This window comes from Mirounga leonina, unplaced genomic scaffold (genome assembly GCF_011800145.1).
Source record: "Mirounga leonina isolate KUSES-001 unplaced genomic scaffold, KU_Mleo_1.0 Mir_366, whole genome shotgun sequence".
In the NCBI taxonomy this organism is placed as follows: domain Eukaryota; kingdom Metazoa; phylum Chordata; class Mammalia; order Carnivora; family Phocidae; genus Mirounga; species Mirounga leonina.
This window is the reverse complement of record NW_023270709.1, coordinates 739,915-756,625: the sequence shown is the minus strand read 5'-3', so window position 1 is coordinate 756,625 and position 16,711 is coordinate 739,915. Positions and strand designations below refer to the sequence as shown.

The 16,711-nt window shown below is 59.3% G+C and overlaps 1 protein-coding gene across 1 annotated transcript in view; it reads right to left on the bottom strand.

The window, feature by feature from the left end:
• Positions 1 to 16,711, bottom strand: part of TNXB (tenascin XB) — a 33,783-nt gene that overhangs the window by 7,846 nt on the left and 9,226 nt on the right. The window contains 10 exon segments of the mRNA XM_035030419.1: positions 1 to 68; positions 1,671 to 1,976; positions 2,332 to 2,622; positions 4,346 to 4,639; positions 5,660 to 6,028; positions 8,738 to 9,001; positions 9,169 to 9,310; positions 9,312 to 9,326; positions 13,952 to 14,067; positions 14,537 to 16,375. The exon segment at positions 1 to 68 is cut by the window's left edge and continues 46 nt beyond it. Of these exon segments, the coding sequence (XP_034886310.1) occupies positions 1 to 68; positions 1,671 to 1,976; positions 2,332 to 2,622; positions 4,346 to 4,639; positions 5,660 to 6,028; positions 8,738 to 9,001; positions 9,169 to 9,310; positions 9,312 to 9,326; positions 13,952 to 14,067; positions 14,537 to 16,375 (3,704 nt within the window).

The following is a 16,711-nucleotide window of genomic DNA, read 5'->3' as shown; positions in this document are numbered from 1 at the left end:
GGGGGGCTCCGGGGCCTCCGTGTTGGGTTCTGTGGGGCTGGGCGTCTCCTCCACAAGGTCCTGGGGGGCTGAGAGAAGACATGGGAGATACAGGCTTGCGGTGTGTCTTGCTTTGTTGGTTAATTACGACAATAAAGTACATTCAGCAAATAAAGTTCTCAGGCTGCAGTCTTTGGGGTTCGGGGAGTCTTTGTATTAGCCGTTCAGTAACTCGTGGGAGAGAGCTGAGACAGGCCCCTGGCCCCTGTCAGGTACTGCTGGCAGGACCGTATTGGTGTCTTCTGTCGGGGGCGGGGTCTCCCCTCATGTCTGAGAAAGGAGCTGAGGTGGGAAGAGAGGAAGTTCTGAGGAATTTTCTACCGTGTCCACAGACAGGGCTGACCTCTAGAAATCGACGGGGCAGTAAGGCCTCTTCCAGTTTGCCTTCCTCCCTTTCAGCTCCAGCACCTCCCCAGGGTTTCTCAGTGGCCCCCACCCCACTTAGCAGGGCACCAGACAGAATGTGCCCTGGCTAAGGCCTCCCTGGGCAGCCCGGCCCCTCCTTCCTCTTCAGACAAGGGTGGAGAAAGATGTGAAGGTGGAGAAAGATGTGGGGGTGGAGGGGCTGGGAAAGGCTTCGCTCTTCCCTGGCTGCATCTAGAATCACAGCCCCGGGGACACCTATCCACCGTCTGGCAACTCGGTCTTTGCTGAGGCTCCGTGGAGAAGGGAGACTGGCTTCTGTGACCCACTCCCTGGGGGTACTACTGGAGTACTACTCAGGGGACAGGAGACTGAGACGGAGCATGCAAGGGTGGGCAAGGTAGGGAGATGAGGACATGAAAAGGATACCAGGAAGGGAGAGTGTCAGGGAGAAATAGCAGCTTGCTCCTGAACAGTGGTTCTGATGCGCCAGGCATTGTTCTAAGCATGTATGTTTGTACACTGACTGATTTAATGCTAATGACTCTGAAGCAGGTACCATTATCCTCATTTGACAGATGAGGAAGCTGAGGTTCAGAGGTTCAGTAATTTACACAAAGTCCCACAGGTAGTAAATTGCAGAGCTAGGCTTAAAATCCAGGCAGCTGGATCCACAGCCTGTGCTCCCAACCACGAGGCTACACAACCACAGAAATGGTGCTGACCAGAGGGAGCCTGGACAGGTGGAGGAATGAGGGGCGGTGGGAGGAATGAAATGGGGCCCTTTGCCCTGCTCCCAGTTGGTGGGAGTCAGGGATTTGGGGGTCCGGGATGAGGCCTTTTCATGCCAGAAAGAAGCTGAGGGAAAGGAGGGACTCTTGTGCCTTGGATCTGTGGACTCTGAGCCGAGCAGCAATGGTGGGAGGGTGCGGGCAGCTGGTGGCGGAAGCCGGAAATGACTGCAGCCTCAGCCAGGCTGTGGTAGGGGAAGGAACACAGTGGCTGAGGATATCTGTGGGGAGGACAGCCCTGGGTGGAGGTGTTCCAGATGTTTGGAATGGGGAAAATGGACCTGTTCTTGGAGATGGAGAAGCAGGGCTGAGAAAAAGGCCAGGGGCTGGTGGCTGGATGAGAGGTCCTGGGATGTGGGGAAGTAGAGGGTAGAGGCTTGGCAGGACTGGAGCCCGGAAGGAAAAGGTGGAGGGAGGTCTGAAGGAGCCCCTGGGCCAGGTCCTACTCAGAGGGAGGTCTGGGAGGCCTTGACTCACCGGTGGTGGCCACCACGGACACAGGTCCCACACGCTGCCTGCCATGAAGCCCATAGAGGTTCATCTTATACTTCCGGTGGGACTCCAGGCCCGGGATGGTGACCTCGTTCTCATCCCCCCTGATGGGCACCGCCTGGGGCTGGCCCTGCGCATCCTTGTACTGGACCACGAAGGAGTCGAAGGAGCCCTGGGTCACGGTCCAGGACAGGCGCAGGGAGTCTGGGTTTGCCTGAGTCACCCACAGCTTCCCCAGCAGGGGCTGCACTGTGGCCTCTGGGTGGAGGGACTCCGCTGTCTGCTCTGAGGCTGTAAATAAGAGGATCCAGTGAGGGCTGTACTGGCAGCCTCAGATTGGGGTTCGGGGTTTGGATGGGCCGTCATACCCGGGGGTCACTATTCAGTTAGCATCAATTAGGAGAGCTGACCTCCTGGGAAGTCTGGCCCAGCCAGGGTATGACACATCTTCTGGGCCTTGGGGAGCAGCTGAATGGGATGGAAGGGCCCTAGCAGGATGGGGGAGGCTGGCTCTCCCTCAGCCTGGGAGCGGGGCCAGGACTCGGAGTCAGCCATCACACTGGGAGGCCCCCCCGGTTCCCAGCTGAGGGCAAGTGTGGGGAAGGCTGGGAAGGGTCACATGGGGGCTTAGGTGGTTGCCACTCACCAGTGGTGCCATCGGCTGTGAGGGGGCCATGCCGCTTCTTGTTGGCAATCCCGAACAGAGTGAATCTGTACTCGTGGTTAGGCTCCAGCGAGGAGACAATGATCGAGCGCTCGGGCCCTTCCACGGGCATCGCTTGGGGCTGTCCGTCCCCGTTCCTATATTGGACTACAAAGGAGTCAAACTGGCCCTCAGGGACAGTCCAGGAGAGGTGCAGTGAGTCTGGGGTGGGATCTGTCACCCACAGCTTTCCGAGGCGGGGTGGAGTCGCTGGGCTGGGATCACTCTGAGGCACTGGGAGGAGAGGTAGAGAGAAAGGAGGAACACAGGTCAAAGGAAGAGGGGGGCTCCATCTCCCACGTAGGGATGTTGTGTGAGGTTGTGCAGGCTGTTCACTGCACAAAGGCGCATGGCTGAGGGAGCACTGAGGGACTGAAATGCAGCCACCCTCTGCTTGCCAAACTGTGTGCCCTGGCACAGAGCTATGCTCACCTAAGGAAGGGTGCCTTCTAAAGGGCGCAGAAGCACCGTATGGACTAGTGTGGCCCTGACTCTGCAGCCTAGTGAGGTGCTTCGGAGAGAAGGGAGCCCAGCCATCTCTTTCTGTGTCTCCACAGCCAGGGAAGTCTCCCAGGGCAATCTCTACTGCTTCCAGACCTAACTACGAGCCCGCTTCTCCTCCAAGAGAGGGAAGCACCATCTTTGGAGCTTTTGAATGCGGGAGAGCCTCCCACACCTGTGCTCGGGGGCCCCACCTCCTTCTCTCCCACCCTGTACCACCAACACTTCACTCCCCACCACTGTGCCCCCTGGCATTTGCAGGAGCTCCTCCCCTTGGCCACTAGCTCCCTCCATCCTCTACCCACCCTCCTTGCTCTCTAGTCCCAGCCCAGATTCCAGAAAGAGCCGTCTACACTGGTTGTAGCCATGTCCTCACGTCCATCACCCTCTCAATTGAGCTCCACCCTCCACTGGCAGCTCTCAACCGGGCCAGCAGTGACCTCGCCACTGTTAAGTCCTGTGGACTCACTCGTACGGAATCTGACATGTCTGACCGCGCCCTTCATTTTGGCATCCAGGACACCACTCTCCCTCGCTGTCCCCTCTCCGTGAGTCACCCCCTCAGGCTACCCTGCATGCTCCTCTTCCTCTGCCCATGCCCTGAGTGTTGGCCAGCGTCTCTGCTCCCCGCCCCCCCTCACCCTGGCTCCTGTCTCGCAGGTCCCCTCTTCAGGCCTTCTCTCTGCTCTCCAGACCGGGGAGGGCAGCAGTGATCACCCCGTGGCCCCGCCATTTTCTGCTTAAGTGCCCTCCCCATCTCCGTGCCCGGACTCTCCTCATCTATAAACGGGCGCGCCTCACAGGGCTGCTGTAGCCAGTAAGTGTGCTGATACACTGAGAAAATCTTGTTAACAAATGCTCCACAGAGGTTTATCTAAGTGTCCCAAGCTGTGCTTGGTCCTCACCTCCACTGTTCCTTGCCTCAGAGCACGGGACTGTCTGCTCTAGAAACAGGGGAGTGCCTGGGCCTCCTCATTGTCCTCCACCTGCCACATCCAGCCTCACTGCCTCCATCCCAGGCAGGCCAGCATCATTGCTTGCTGGCTCTTAACTCACTTCTCCAGCTACACTCTGCAGCAGCCCCAGGGTTATGTGAGATAAGTATCAAATCATGTCATTCCCACTTACAACCCTCACATGAGCTCCAAGCTCCTTAGTCAGACACACACAAGCCCAGTCCCCTCAGCTCCCCAGGTGCCCTGCTCTCCACCCAGAGGAAACAGACAGATTCTCCTCCAGAGCCACACTCGCTCCTGCCTCACTCTCCATGGCTCCCTCTGTCTGCACTGCCCTTCCCAACCTCTCTGCCTGACCCACCACTATTTTCCCTTCAGGATTCATCTCAGGCCCCAATGCCTCCAGGAAGCCTTCCTGGAGTTCCCAAAGCACTGGGAGGACCTCCTTCAAGACCATGCAGGGGGCAGGGGTAGGGGTCGGTGTGACTGTTCTCACTCACGGATCTTGGCTTCAGCCACCAGGGGGCCATGCCTCTTCTTGCCCAGGAGCCCATATAGCAGGAATTTGTACTTGCGGCCAAGGTCCAGGTTGGTGATGAGGGCTGAGCGCTGGGATCCTTCCACAGGTACCACCTGGGGCCCATCCCTGTCCTTGTACTGGATCACGAAGGAGTCGAATTCACCCTCGGGGACCGTCCAGTGCAGGAGCAGGGAGTTGGACGTCATGTCAGTGACTATCAGCTGGCCCAGGCGTGGCGGGGCCAAGGGCTTCCCAAGCTTCGCCCCATCCTTGTCTGGAATGTGGGAGCAAAAGTAAAGCAGGTGGACTCAACCATTGCCTCGTCTCTGGTCTCCTTCCCTCTCCTCAGCCCACTGGGTCCCTCCTTCCTGGACAGCTCCGTTGCTCAAAGCCTCCCCTTCCTCCCCTCCCAGGCCTCTGTGAGCAGCCCTCTTTGTTCTGCAGTGAGAGCTTTAGCCCTTCCCTTTTGCTGGCTTCCCCACGCCTCGCAAACAGCCCAGTCCCTCTCCACATCAAGAGCTTTGGGGGAGTTTCAGGTCCCCTCCGGCTCTTCCTGAGTCAGAACCTCCTCACTGCTGCTCTGGAGCAGCTGAAGACTCCTCCGCCCACTTGGACTTTTCTCTTCCTCGCTACCTGCTCTCCTAGCGCTGAGCCTGACCTGGAGTGGCCGGCAGAGCAGCTACCCGAGTCCCATAAAGAGGGACTGGGAGGGAAAGTGAGTGCTTCACGGGTTCCACCAACCTCACCCATCTCTGAAGCTCCTATGCTAAGGAACCTCCATCCCCAGCAGAAACGGGGTGGTAGGACCATGCAGCACTGTCCACTGCGGCCAGCCTCCCAGGGTGGGGGGCCACCGTCCTAGCCTGCCCAGTGAGGGGATGGTGGGGCTACGGGGAAGAGAAGGGGAAGAGGGGGCTAAGGGCCAGTACCCTCAGGGCTAGAGGCCTTGCCACGCCTACCCGCAGAGATCTATGAGTGACCAGGAATTGGGGAGGACACAGGGCAAAGAAGGCTGCTGGTGGAAAGCCAGAAGCCTACAGCCTCTCTTTCTGACTCCCTGCCCCACCCTCTGACTTTTCTCCTCCCATCCTCTTTTCCCCTTCATTGTTCTAAGACTCCCTCCATTCCTCTTTCCTCCGAACCTTCTACTCCAACCTTCTCTCTCCTTGTTTGCTCTTACCACTGCAATCCAAACACTGGCCCAGCCCTTCCATCCCCACCCCACCTCTGAAGCCCGGATGGCCCAGCCCCCCCCCCATCCTCAGGACACTGAGCTGAGCAGTGCAGGATATACCCATAATGCCTTGGTAGATGAGAGGGGCAGAGGGCACGCCCTCCGGGGGGACCCCGCGGAGTGACAGCTCATAGGGGGCTCCAGGAGGGGGTGAGGGCACCAGAGCCTGGCGGACGTCCCCTGGCAGGAGTTCCTCGTGCGCTCCCGGCCCCTCGGGCACCCGAAGGCGCAGCTGGAAGTGGGCAAACGTGTCGGGCTGAGCTGTCCAAGCGACGCGGAGCTTCCCTGTCTTGTCTCTGCCCAACACCCTCAACTCTCCCAGCTCCTGGGGGCGCTGCTGCAGTTCGGGGGCCCGGGCCCCTTGAGTTGTGGAAGGGCCTGAGGGAGGAGGCTCATCAGTGGCCCCAAAGAGGCCCGAGGGAGAGGACCCTGGGAAAGGGCAGGGTGAGAAAAACAGGAGAGTCGAGAATGAGAGCAAGAAAGGAAATCCCAGCCCCCAGGTTCTGCCTTCTAGCCTCGAAGAGCCTACAGACCCTCCCTCCCTGCTCCTGAGTCTGCTCCCTGGGCCACCACATCCTCCCAACGGTCTGCCCAGTCCTCCCAGCACCCCTGCCCACCACATTTCTGGACAGACAGGCCTGCGGGCAATAACTAAAAGAAATGCGGCCATCCCTCCCCTCACAAGGCTCCTATGACCTCCAACCCCCCACAGACTGCCACCGCCCTCCCTAAGCACATCCCTCCCCCCTCCCTCCCCCTCCATCCCCCACCCCGTGGTGATCGTGGCTTCCATTAGTGCCACGCTGAGAAGCCTGGAAGAAAGGGGGAGAGGTGCTGTTAGGGAAGGCAGATGCGAGGGAAGAGTGGGTAGTGAAGAGAGAGGGAAGAGAGAGGGGGTGTGTGTGGGTACATCCAGCTCAGGTGGCATCTGGGTCCTAGGGGGGAAAGAACAGGTTCACAGCCCTCCCCAGGGCAGCCAGAGAGCCCCCCTCCCCCGAGCCCAGCATCACTCCTGTGGAAGAGACAAGCATGAAGTGGTTTCATCTCTCACAGACACAAGCTGCCTGATGGCTTCAAGGCCACCCCCACACAGTTCTGATGTGTCCCTTTGAGGTCAAGGCCAAATTGTGGAAAAGAGTAACCACTGACCACAGCCTTCAGCCACCCTCACCGCAGTGAGTCAGAGTGCGGAAGTGGCGGTGTCACTCGGCTGCCCCACTCACACTGCTCCAGTGAGTTTTTGTAGACCCGCCTCCTCCCCCCAAATGCCCCTTCCGTTGCCCAGGATGGCAATCCTGGCAAAGTGTCCGGGGAACCCTAAACACCGGCTCTCCTCAGCCCTGAGTATCCCTGAGGCCCCTGGGGTGGAGATGGCTTCTAGGGACACCGGAGGCCATGCTTTGCGGTGGGGTCCCCTGGAGGCTGGACCGGGTAGTGCTTGAAGGCCGAGGGGTGTGGCGGGGGTGGGGTGGCGGGCTGAGCAGTGAGGCGGTGGGCGGAACTCTCGGATGCGGACTCCAGCGGCAGGCGAGGCTGGGCAGGGGATGGGTGGTCCCGCGGCCCCAGCCCATGCTACCTGTGGTGGTGATGAAGGCGTAGGACTTGGAGGTCTGCCCTGCCCGCACCCCGTGGACCTCCACGTGGTAGGTGGTGCCGGGCCTGAGGTCAGGTAGGCTGACGGTGCGCGTGGTGCCGGGCACGGTCAGCTCCTCGCCGGGGCCCTCTGCCGGCGGCTGGGGCCGCCAGCGCAGCACCACGCGCTCGAAGTGGCCGCGGAGCCCGTCAAGGGACACGAGTAGTGCGCCGTCGGCGGAACTGCCCAGCACCTCGGGCTTGGGGTGGCGGGGCGCGGCCACCCGGTCGACGCCTTCGGGCGAGAGGCCGTGGATGCCCTGGTTGGAGTCCCGCTTCCAGGTGCCGGGGTCGGGGCTGGCGGTGGGGTGGGGGCTACGGGGCGACGGGGCGGGGGAGCCGACGGGGGCGGCAGCCGCCCGGCGCCGCTGCAAGTATTCGTGGATGTTGCGCGCCACCGACGCGTAGGTCTGGTTGGCCCGCAGGGGGTAGCCATGAGCCCTCAGGTGGCGCTCCAGGTCTTGCACGGTGCCGCGGAAGCGGCCCAGCTCGCCCGTCAGGTTGCCCCACGCCCGCCGAGGGGGCTGCGGCAGGCTAGGCCCAGGCTGAGACTCCTCCTCCCCCTCCTCCGCGGGCCGCGAGGGCCGAGCCGGGCGCGCGGGGCGCGGGGGCCGCGGGGCCGGAGTCGGCCGGGGACGGGGCTGGGGGGGTGGGGCTGGGGGGCGCACCTCCGGGTAACTGTAGTGGCCTGGTGCTGCCGGGGGCAAAAAAGGGGGGAAGGGGAGAGCAGGTCAGTGGCAGCCTCCCGCCCCTCCGCCGCGCCCCTGCGCTCCTCCCCACGGCAGCCCCTCCCTCCGTCCCTCCCGCGGGAGCCAGAGGCCTCTTGCCCGTGCCCCAGCCCCACCTGGAAAGAGAACCAGAGAAAGGAGTCAGTGTCCCAGGAGCCCCTCCCCGCTCGCCCTCCAAGCCCGCCACTGTTGGAACCCTAGAAAGGAGAGAGAAGCCAGCAGGTGGGGCCCTGTGTCTGAAGGAGAGAAAGGGGAGTGGGAGGAGAGAATGTGAGCTACTGCGAGGTGGGCGTTCCTCTGTCACAGGAAAAGAAAATAAATATCCATCTGTTAAGAGACCTTGAGGATTAGTGGAAAATCACTGCTCTGAGACTTGACTCCCCCAAACCCCAATCTACACACAGGACTGCGGATGTCTGATCTGCCTAATTCCACTCCCTACCAGGGCTGACCACTGGCTGTGAGCACAGGGCTGTCCCCGTGCCTGTTCCAAGCACCGCCCCATCTGGGTGAGTCAGACAGCCTCTCCTATTTACCCCCTCTCTCCAGGGGGCAGCTCCTCCCGTGGTCCAACCTGCAGGCTTCCCCCAGGACTCCAGCCCCCCAGGGCCCTGTCTTCCCAGGGCCGCCATTGCACAGCAAGGCCCCAGCAGGTGCTTTACCACACACCCTGCCAAGGTGCATTCAGAGGAGCCTGGGAACCCTAGACATGGGCTCCCAAGGAAGGGGCTGCTACACAAAGAAACCGGGCCCTTCACTAAGCCCTGGCCAGCCATACCTGTGTTGGCCCTGACAGAAGCCGGGTAGCTTACTGCCCGGCCCCGCTCTGCCGTGACGGTCACTACATATTCCACGCCTGGCATCAGGTCGGTCAGCACCGTCCTGTCCACCTCAGAGGGCACCTCCAGCCGCACCCTCTGGTTGCCGGCGCTGACATAGGACACCACGAACTGGTCCACCTCAGCCTGGGGTCGCAGCCAGCTGAGCTCCAGTGTGGTTGGTGTCACAGCCGCCACTCGGAGGTCTTGTGGTCCATCGATCACTAGCCAGGTTAGAGAGAAGAGGGATCAGGTGGGAGTCTGGGCCTTCAGTCACCAGCTTTCCCTCTAAGAGCTTTGTCCCCACCCCACCCCTCACTTCTGCCTTCCCAGCCACCCCCCTCAAATCCAGCTCTCCAACCAGGACCCTGCCCACAGCCCCAGCTCTCACTGGTGGTGATGGTCTTGGAGGCAGAAGGGCCCCAGCTAGTCCCTCGAAGGGCGCGGACCGTGACCTGGTACTCCTGCCCAGGCGCCAGTCCTCTCTGGTCATAGGCTGAGGCAGAGCTGGGTACCCGTGCTGTGAATGGGGGGGCTCACCCCCTCTGTCTGCAAGAAAGAGAGCACCAAGTGGATCAGGGCTGGTGCTCTCACCCCTGCTGCTCAGTCTCCCTTATCTCTTCTTTCTCCAGTTCCAGGCACTGTCCACATGGAACTGTGTAGAGCTTGGAGTACGGCTGGAGGGTATGGCTGGTAATCTAAGAGGTTTAGTCTGTACCAGACGCCGGTCAAGGCAACTTACGTAAATGAATTCACTTAATCCTCAAAAGAACCTTAGGAGGGAGGTCGTGTTATTCCCATTGGACAGATGAAGAAACCGAGGCACAAGGTCACCAACACGAAGAATGGGGCAGGGATTCCAACCCCCCAGGCAGTGTGACCTCACAGCCCCCTCTCACAGGAACTACCTTTTTAGCTGGTTCATCAGCTATCTGCCAGAATCTACCCAGCACACGGCAGGATCCTCCCTCTGGCTTTCCCCAGGCAACCCTGCCTACCCCGCCTCCCAAGCTCACTCCTGTCATAAGAGATGAAGTAACTGAGGGACGCACCTTCCCAGTCTCACTTCCTCCTTACAGCATCTGCCCCAGCCTAAGCCTCCCCACAGACACCTGCCCCTGGCTGGGTAATGTGGCTGTGACCCTTGTCTTGACGTTTCCCTTTAGGCACTCTTCTTGTCTCCCGAGCACGGCTGTAGGCCCCTCAAAAACAAAGCCTATCTGCTCTAAGCTTCACAAAGATGTTTCCCAGTTTCGTACCTGGCATCATGCTGGGCATGCTGAAAGATATGTCTCCTGTACTCAGCTCATGTTCTAGTAGCTAAATGTATGGCCACATCTTAAGGTGGATTGGATCCCTACCCAAATCTCTGTGCCATACGTGCCTGCGAGCAAACAACCTCCCTCCAAGTACACATTGAAGGTATTATGATTATCCGTGGTGACCCCACAGGAAATATGCCAGCCTCGGCAGGGTCTCCTTGGAGGGCCGGCCACTGGGGAAACAGGAGGAATGGACATCTGTGAGCAGTCTAACTGCCCTGAATTTCACTGGCCTGTCTAGCTAGGACAGATAATAAGGACGCTCTGTTCTGCTTAGCTATGTTGGCCGTGATGGGGACACCTCCATTCAGCCAAGTAGGATTGGAAATTTCAAAAGGTACTCTCCTAAACCAAGAAAATTGTGGGGAAATCAACACAGTAAATACCAAAGTATAAAACCAGATGAGAGGCCACGTGGAGATTTCTGGGTTGAGGATGAAATAAAGCTTTGTCAGAGTTTTGTTGGCCAAAAAGTGTTCCTGGGCACACAGGCCCTCTCTTCCTCTCCTACTCACCCTGCCCGAGGATACTCCAGCCTAGGAGCCCTTGGGTGGGCCTCAGCTGAAGGCCTGTGAAGTCTTCATTCTTGCCAGAACTTTCTCTTTCCCCAATCCCCCCAACCCAACCTGACACACATACACACCTCCCCAACTCCCCCCACCCCCCACACACACCCCTTGGGTGCTCCCTGATGACGTCTGGTCCTTCTAGTGAAACAAGCCCATCTTGAGTTCCCCTTCTCCCTTCAGACCACCTACGTGAGCCTTTTAGACACCTCTTACTCCCTCCTAAGACCCATTTGGGAACAGTCCCCTCAAAGTCCCACATCTCTCATCTGTCTGGTCTGAGACAGGCTCTCTAGGCCGATGCTGGCACCCCTTGCTGATTGCTCGGCTGCTTCACTGATTGTCCTTGGTGAGTTTCTAACCCTGGGCTCCATACCAACCTCATGGTTCCGGCCGGGGTGGGGGGGGCGCCATCTTGGTTGGGCCCTGGAGCTTACCTCCCCAACCTCCCCCTTTCAGACCAGACCCAAATACAAACTTTTCTAAGGCCACGAGGTCTTGTGTCCCAGTGAAAACATGGCATAGCTCAGGTTCTAGGCTGCAGAATACATCCGGACAAAGAGTGCCTGACCCTCCTCCTCTTCAAGGGCTCACCTCCCTCAGTTACTTCTTGCTTCCTCTCATATCCAGAGAGGAACCAGCCTTTTGCAAAATAACAACATTCCTTGAGTCAGTGGTCATCAGGCTTGGGGTACAACAGAATCCCCTGGAGGGCTTGTTATAGCTCAGGTTACTGGACTCCAGCTGCACAGTTCCGAATTCAGTAGATCTGGGGCTGGAGTCTGACAGTCTGCCTGTGTAACAAGCTTCCAGGTGATGCTCATGCTGCAGGTCCAGGGAATACGGTTTGAGAACCACTGAGTCAGAGTAGCAATGCCACGTATACAGGGAGAAGGAGGAATGTTCCTCTTCCATGTTCTGAGGATCATTCCAGTGACTAGGTGTGTCCCTTTGCCAGGAACAGCAGAGGGCTGGGCTTTGAGACAGAAGTGCTTCTGGAAAAGGGAAGGGGGTAAGGGGGAGATAGGCTTCTAAGAAGATGGCAGTGCCAGAGGCCAGCCAGCTACCGGTATACTCTGTGCCAAGCAGGGATGGACAGAGAGCGCTGGCCAGGGCAGGGGCACAGCCACGGAAAGCTTAGAAAGCAGTTGGAGGGCCAGTAGCACAGGCTAATGTGCAGTCCAAGAGAGGTGTCCGGGGACCAATTTTACAGGAGCCTTTTCCACACCCGGGTTCAAAGAGAACCCAGAATGTGACAGAGGCTCATACCCAGAGATGAGCTGAGCCGGGTACAGGCCAGCTCGACCCCACCTGGCCCCTGGTGAGGGAGAAAGCCTAGAGCTTCAGCTGGGAAGACCCACATCTTGAAAACACCCAAAGATGGGCTCATATTTACTAAGAGCAGAGGACCACGCTGCCTTGCAAGCTCTTTCTATCTCAAGTGTTTATTTTAATTCTTCTTTCCCTGAAGTTCTTAGGGAAGTTCCTTTTAAAAGTCCCATCCTCTCAAGATCAGAACTATGTCAATAACATACACACAGAAGAAGAGAGTGGGAGAAACACTTAAAAATGTTAACAGTGCTTGTTTTAGTGCGAAGCAGCCAAGAATTATTTGTTTTTTTCTCTAGTTGCCAAATTCCTGTCTTGTGATTAAATTATTTTTATAACAAAAAACAATTTTTTTTTTCTTTTAAACAGAAGGAAAAAACCCAAGCTATATGGGTTGTGCTGCAAAGTAGGAATTTCTGCCTCTGCTTCCCCCAGCCAGTGAGGAGAGACAGAGCCTGGTAGGGGTCTGGTCTTCGGGCTCTAATAAGAAGACTTAGAATGACCAGGCCAATTAGGGTGGGGATGGCAGCCAGCACCTCTGAGCTGTCCCTTCTGTTCTAGAGCCCTCCTAGGGTTTAGGCCCTGGGACTTATTTATTTTTCCAGAGTTTTGGAGATTAGGGTAAATGGCCTATTCGCCCAGGGTGTTTGCACGAAGATGCAGGAAGACATGAGTTAGACAGTAGAAATGTCAAATGGTTTGGAGCTGGGAGGCCAAACATCATAAAAGCCCAATCTGCATAAAAGGGGGTCTCTAGTGAGAGGCCACAAGGTTTTGTCCTTTGGGTGCCCCAAATATTTTAAGGGCGAGTTGGAAGGAAACAGAAAGAATGCTTTGCAGCGCACTGATGACACGGAGGCGGGAGAACCAGTTCACAGACTCAAATTATTGCAGCAGCCTAGACAGCTTGGCCCAAACCAAAAAAGATAACACTGAACAGAGCCACATGCAAAGGCCTATATTTAGGCTAAAAAAGTGTATATAGTTGAATGTCATCTTTTTTCCTTCTTTTTTTCTTCTTTCTCTTTTCCTTGTTTACATTTTCTAAAGTTTCTATACTGAGCCAACATGACTTTTATAATAAAAGTTACTTTAAAAACAAACATGATCAAAACAGTTGACAGGAGCACCTGGATCGTTAAGCGTCTGCCTTCGGCTCAGGTCATGATCCCAGGGTCCTGGGATCGAGCCCCACATTGGGCTCCCTGCTTGGCGGGCAGCCTGCTTCTCCCTCTCCCACTCCCCCTGCTTGTGTTCCCTCTCTCGCTATGTCTCTCTGTCAAATAAATAAATAAAATCTTTAAAAAAAAAAAACAACAGTTGACAGTTTTTGTGACCACAAGTTAATATACATCAGTTCTGAGAAAATTGCCGGGCTATCCAGAGTTAGCCAGGAGAACTACAGGACTCCTCCCTGCCTTCACATTTTGGGGGCAAATGCAAAAAGCATGAGGCACTAGAGGAGGGATCCCAGGAAGTGAAGAATTCAGAGAACAAAGCCTTAGGGAAAAGGGGTGAAGAAACCAGGGGGTTTGGCCTGGAGAGAATGAAGAGTGCGGTGATGGCCGATGTCTCCAAATACCTGAAAGCCTGTGGTGGAAGCTGTGGGGAAACCAAAGGCAATATGCTGATGCTGGGCAAACGGATGGATGTAGAATGGGGCAGATTTAGGTTCAGCAACAACAGAAAGAACTACTGGTGATGACCAACAATGGATTGGACAGCCTCAGGAAGTCCTGAGCTCATTGTCACCAGAGGTAGTCCCAGCAGCAGTGACCTGAGGCTGCAGAGGCCTTCTGGACCCAGTGTGCGGTAGGATGAGAAGGCCTTTATGGCAGCTTCAGGAACCTAGCCAGTGTGGACTCAACCACTGACTACCTGGAACTCCCTGCTTGAGGCGAGCACTCCCTCCCACAGGTCGTGCCCCCTCAGCCCCCTCCTGCAGCTTAGCTCTCACCGTGGGAATGAACTGAATTTCATAGGCATCCACCGTGCCAGGAGCCCGGGTCCACTCTGTCCGAACCGTTGTCTCCTCCAAGAGGTGCACCCTCATGCTCTCAATGGCTGGCACCTCTGCCCAGGAGAATGAGATATGGGAAGGTGGTTAGTCCGAGGCAGCCCCCCACCCCCTACCCCTATCATCAAAGGCCCCCCTACTCAGAGCCACACCATAAGATCAATCCCAGTTCCTGCTCCTCTCTGGAGGTGGTACAAAACTGGCAGAGGCCTGAACAGGCCCTGGGGGCTCCTTCACCTTCCCTCCCCCATCTCCAGAAACACAGAATCTCCCTAAAAGCAACTAAAGGAGCCGCCAACCTGCTCATCAGAAATCTGAAAGCGGGGCCTGCCTGCAAGCATGCCCCCCGTGGTTCTGTTGCCCCTGGTGGACACTGGCCCTCGGCTCCTATGACTGCCCCCCTCCCCATCCCCCTGCCCAATAATTGACCTCCTTCACTCTTCCCCCAGGTCCCTGGGCTCCTAGGCCTCAGGCTCAGGCCTTCCCACTGGCTCTGGTTCCCAGTCCCTGACCCTGCCTGCTCACCTTCCCCGCAGTCTTCCCCTGCATAACCATCTTGACAGACGCAGCTGCCCTCACGACACTCTCCCCTGCCACGGCAGTCCCCAGGGCACGTCTGAGTGGCGCAGTCGGGTCCTCGAAAGCCCTCCACGCATACACACTGGCCCGCGCGGCACAGTTCCCGGGGCCCACAGCCGCCAGGGCAGGCACTGGCGGGAGGCTCTTCCCGCCCACAGTCCTCGCCGCCGTAGCCCACGTGGCACACGCACACGCCGTGCACACAGCGCCCGCGCCCGCGGCAGTCGGCCGGGCAGGTGCGGGTGGCGCAGGAGGGGCCGGTGTAGCCTGAGTCGCACACGCATCGCCCACCCTCACAGCGGCCGCGCTGGTGGCAGTTGGAGGGGCAGGTACGGAGGCTGCAGTCCTCGCCTGCGTAGCCCTCCCAACAGGTGCACACGCCGTCCTGGCACACGCCGTGCTGGCTGCAGTCTAGCGGGCACCGCCTTGCGCTGCAGTCCTCGCCCGAGTAGCCATCGTCACACACGCAGCGCCCGTCCCGGCATTGGCCGCGCCCGTGGCAACCTCCCGGGCAGCTGCGCGCGCCACAGTCCTCTCCCTCGTAGCCCGCGTTGCACACGCACACGCCTTCCTCGCAGCGCCCGCGCCCGCGGCAGTCCCCAGGGCACCGACGGCTCCCGCAGTCCTCGCCCGCGAAGCCGGGGTTGCACACGCAGCGGCCGTCCACGCAGCGCCCGCGCCCACGACAGTCGCCAGGGCAGGCGCGCGTGCCGCAGTCCCGGCCTGTGTACCCGGGCCAACACACGCAGCGACCACTCTCGCAACGGCCCCGGCCGCGACAGTCCCCGGGGCAGCTGCGCACGCCGCAGTCCTCGCCGCTGTAGCCCGCGTTGCACACGCACACGCCGTTCTCACAGCGCCCGCGGCCCCGACAGTCGCGGGGGCAGGCGCGCGAGCCGCAGTCGGGCCCCGTGTACCCGGGCCAGCACACGCAGCGCCCGTCCTCACAGCGGCCCCTCTGGTTGCAGTCGCCTGGGCAGCTGCGCACTCCGCAATCGTCCCCGCTGTAGCCTGCCTCGCAGATGCACTCGCCGTCCTCGCAGCGCCCGCGGCCCCGGCAGTCTCGCGGGCACGTGCGGGTGCTGCAGTCGTCGCCCGCGTACCCGGGCCAGCACACGCAACGGCCGTCCACGCAGCGCCCGCCCTCGCCACAGTCCCACCGGCAGCTCCGCGAGCCGCAGTCGTCGCCCGTGTAGCCGGGGTCGCACACGCAGCGCCCGTCCTCGCAGCGCCCCCTCTGGTTGCAGCCCCGGGGGCAGCTCCTCACCCCGCAGTCGTCTCCCGCGTAGCCGGGGTCGCACACGCAGCGCCCGTTCTCGCAGCGCCCCCTCTGGCTGCAACCTCTAGGGCAGCTCCTTACCCCGCAGTCGTCGCCCGCGTAGCCCGGGTCGCACACGCAGCGCCCGTCCTCGCAGCGCCCCCTCTGGCTGCAGCCCCGGGGGCAGGAGCGCTGGCTGCAGTCGTCGCCGGAGAAGCCCGCCCGGCACACGCACACGCCCTGCACGCAGCGCCCACGGCCGTTGCAGTCCCCGGGGCAGGAGGGCCAGCCACAGCTGGGGCCGCTGTAACCAGGGAAGCACACGCAGCGCCCACGGACACAGCGACCCTGATCGTTGCAGTCATCTGGGCAGGCCCTGGAGGCTGAGGGTGGGGATGATGGGGGCACCCCAGCGCCTGTGGGGTCTGAGCAGGTGGGCCCACCCCAGCCTGGCTCGCAGGAGCAGGCACAGCGGCTCAGGTCAAACACGCCGTGGAGACTGCAGAGGCTACGAACATCCGTCTGGCCTGGAGTAAGAGGGAGAGGCAGGACTCAGTCTCTGCGGAGGGATACCAAGCCCATAGGGTGCTCCCCTCCGTCCGCCCCTCCAGCAGGGCCAGGCTCATTTCATAAGGTCATCTTTGTTTCCAGGTACTCCTAGTCAATATATGTGGTCTGCCAAGGCCCTAGCATATACTTGGGGACAGGGGAGGGAAGTGCTGACACCTAGTCTGGTGGCTTCTCTCTCTGAGTTGTGCCCTGGGCTGCACTCACCACCCCCAAAGGGGAAGAAGAGATGCTTTTTTCTAATTTAGACCAAGGTCCTTTATGGACTAGTGATGCCCACCTTCCTCTTTTTCTGT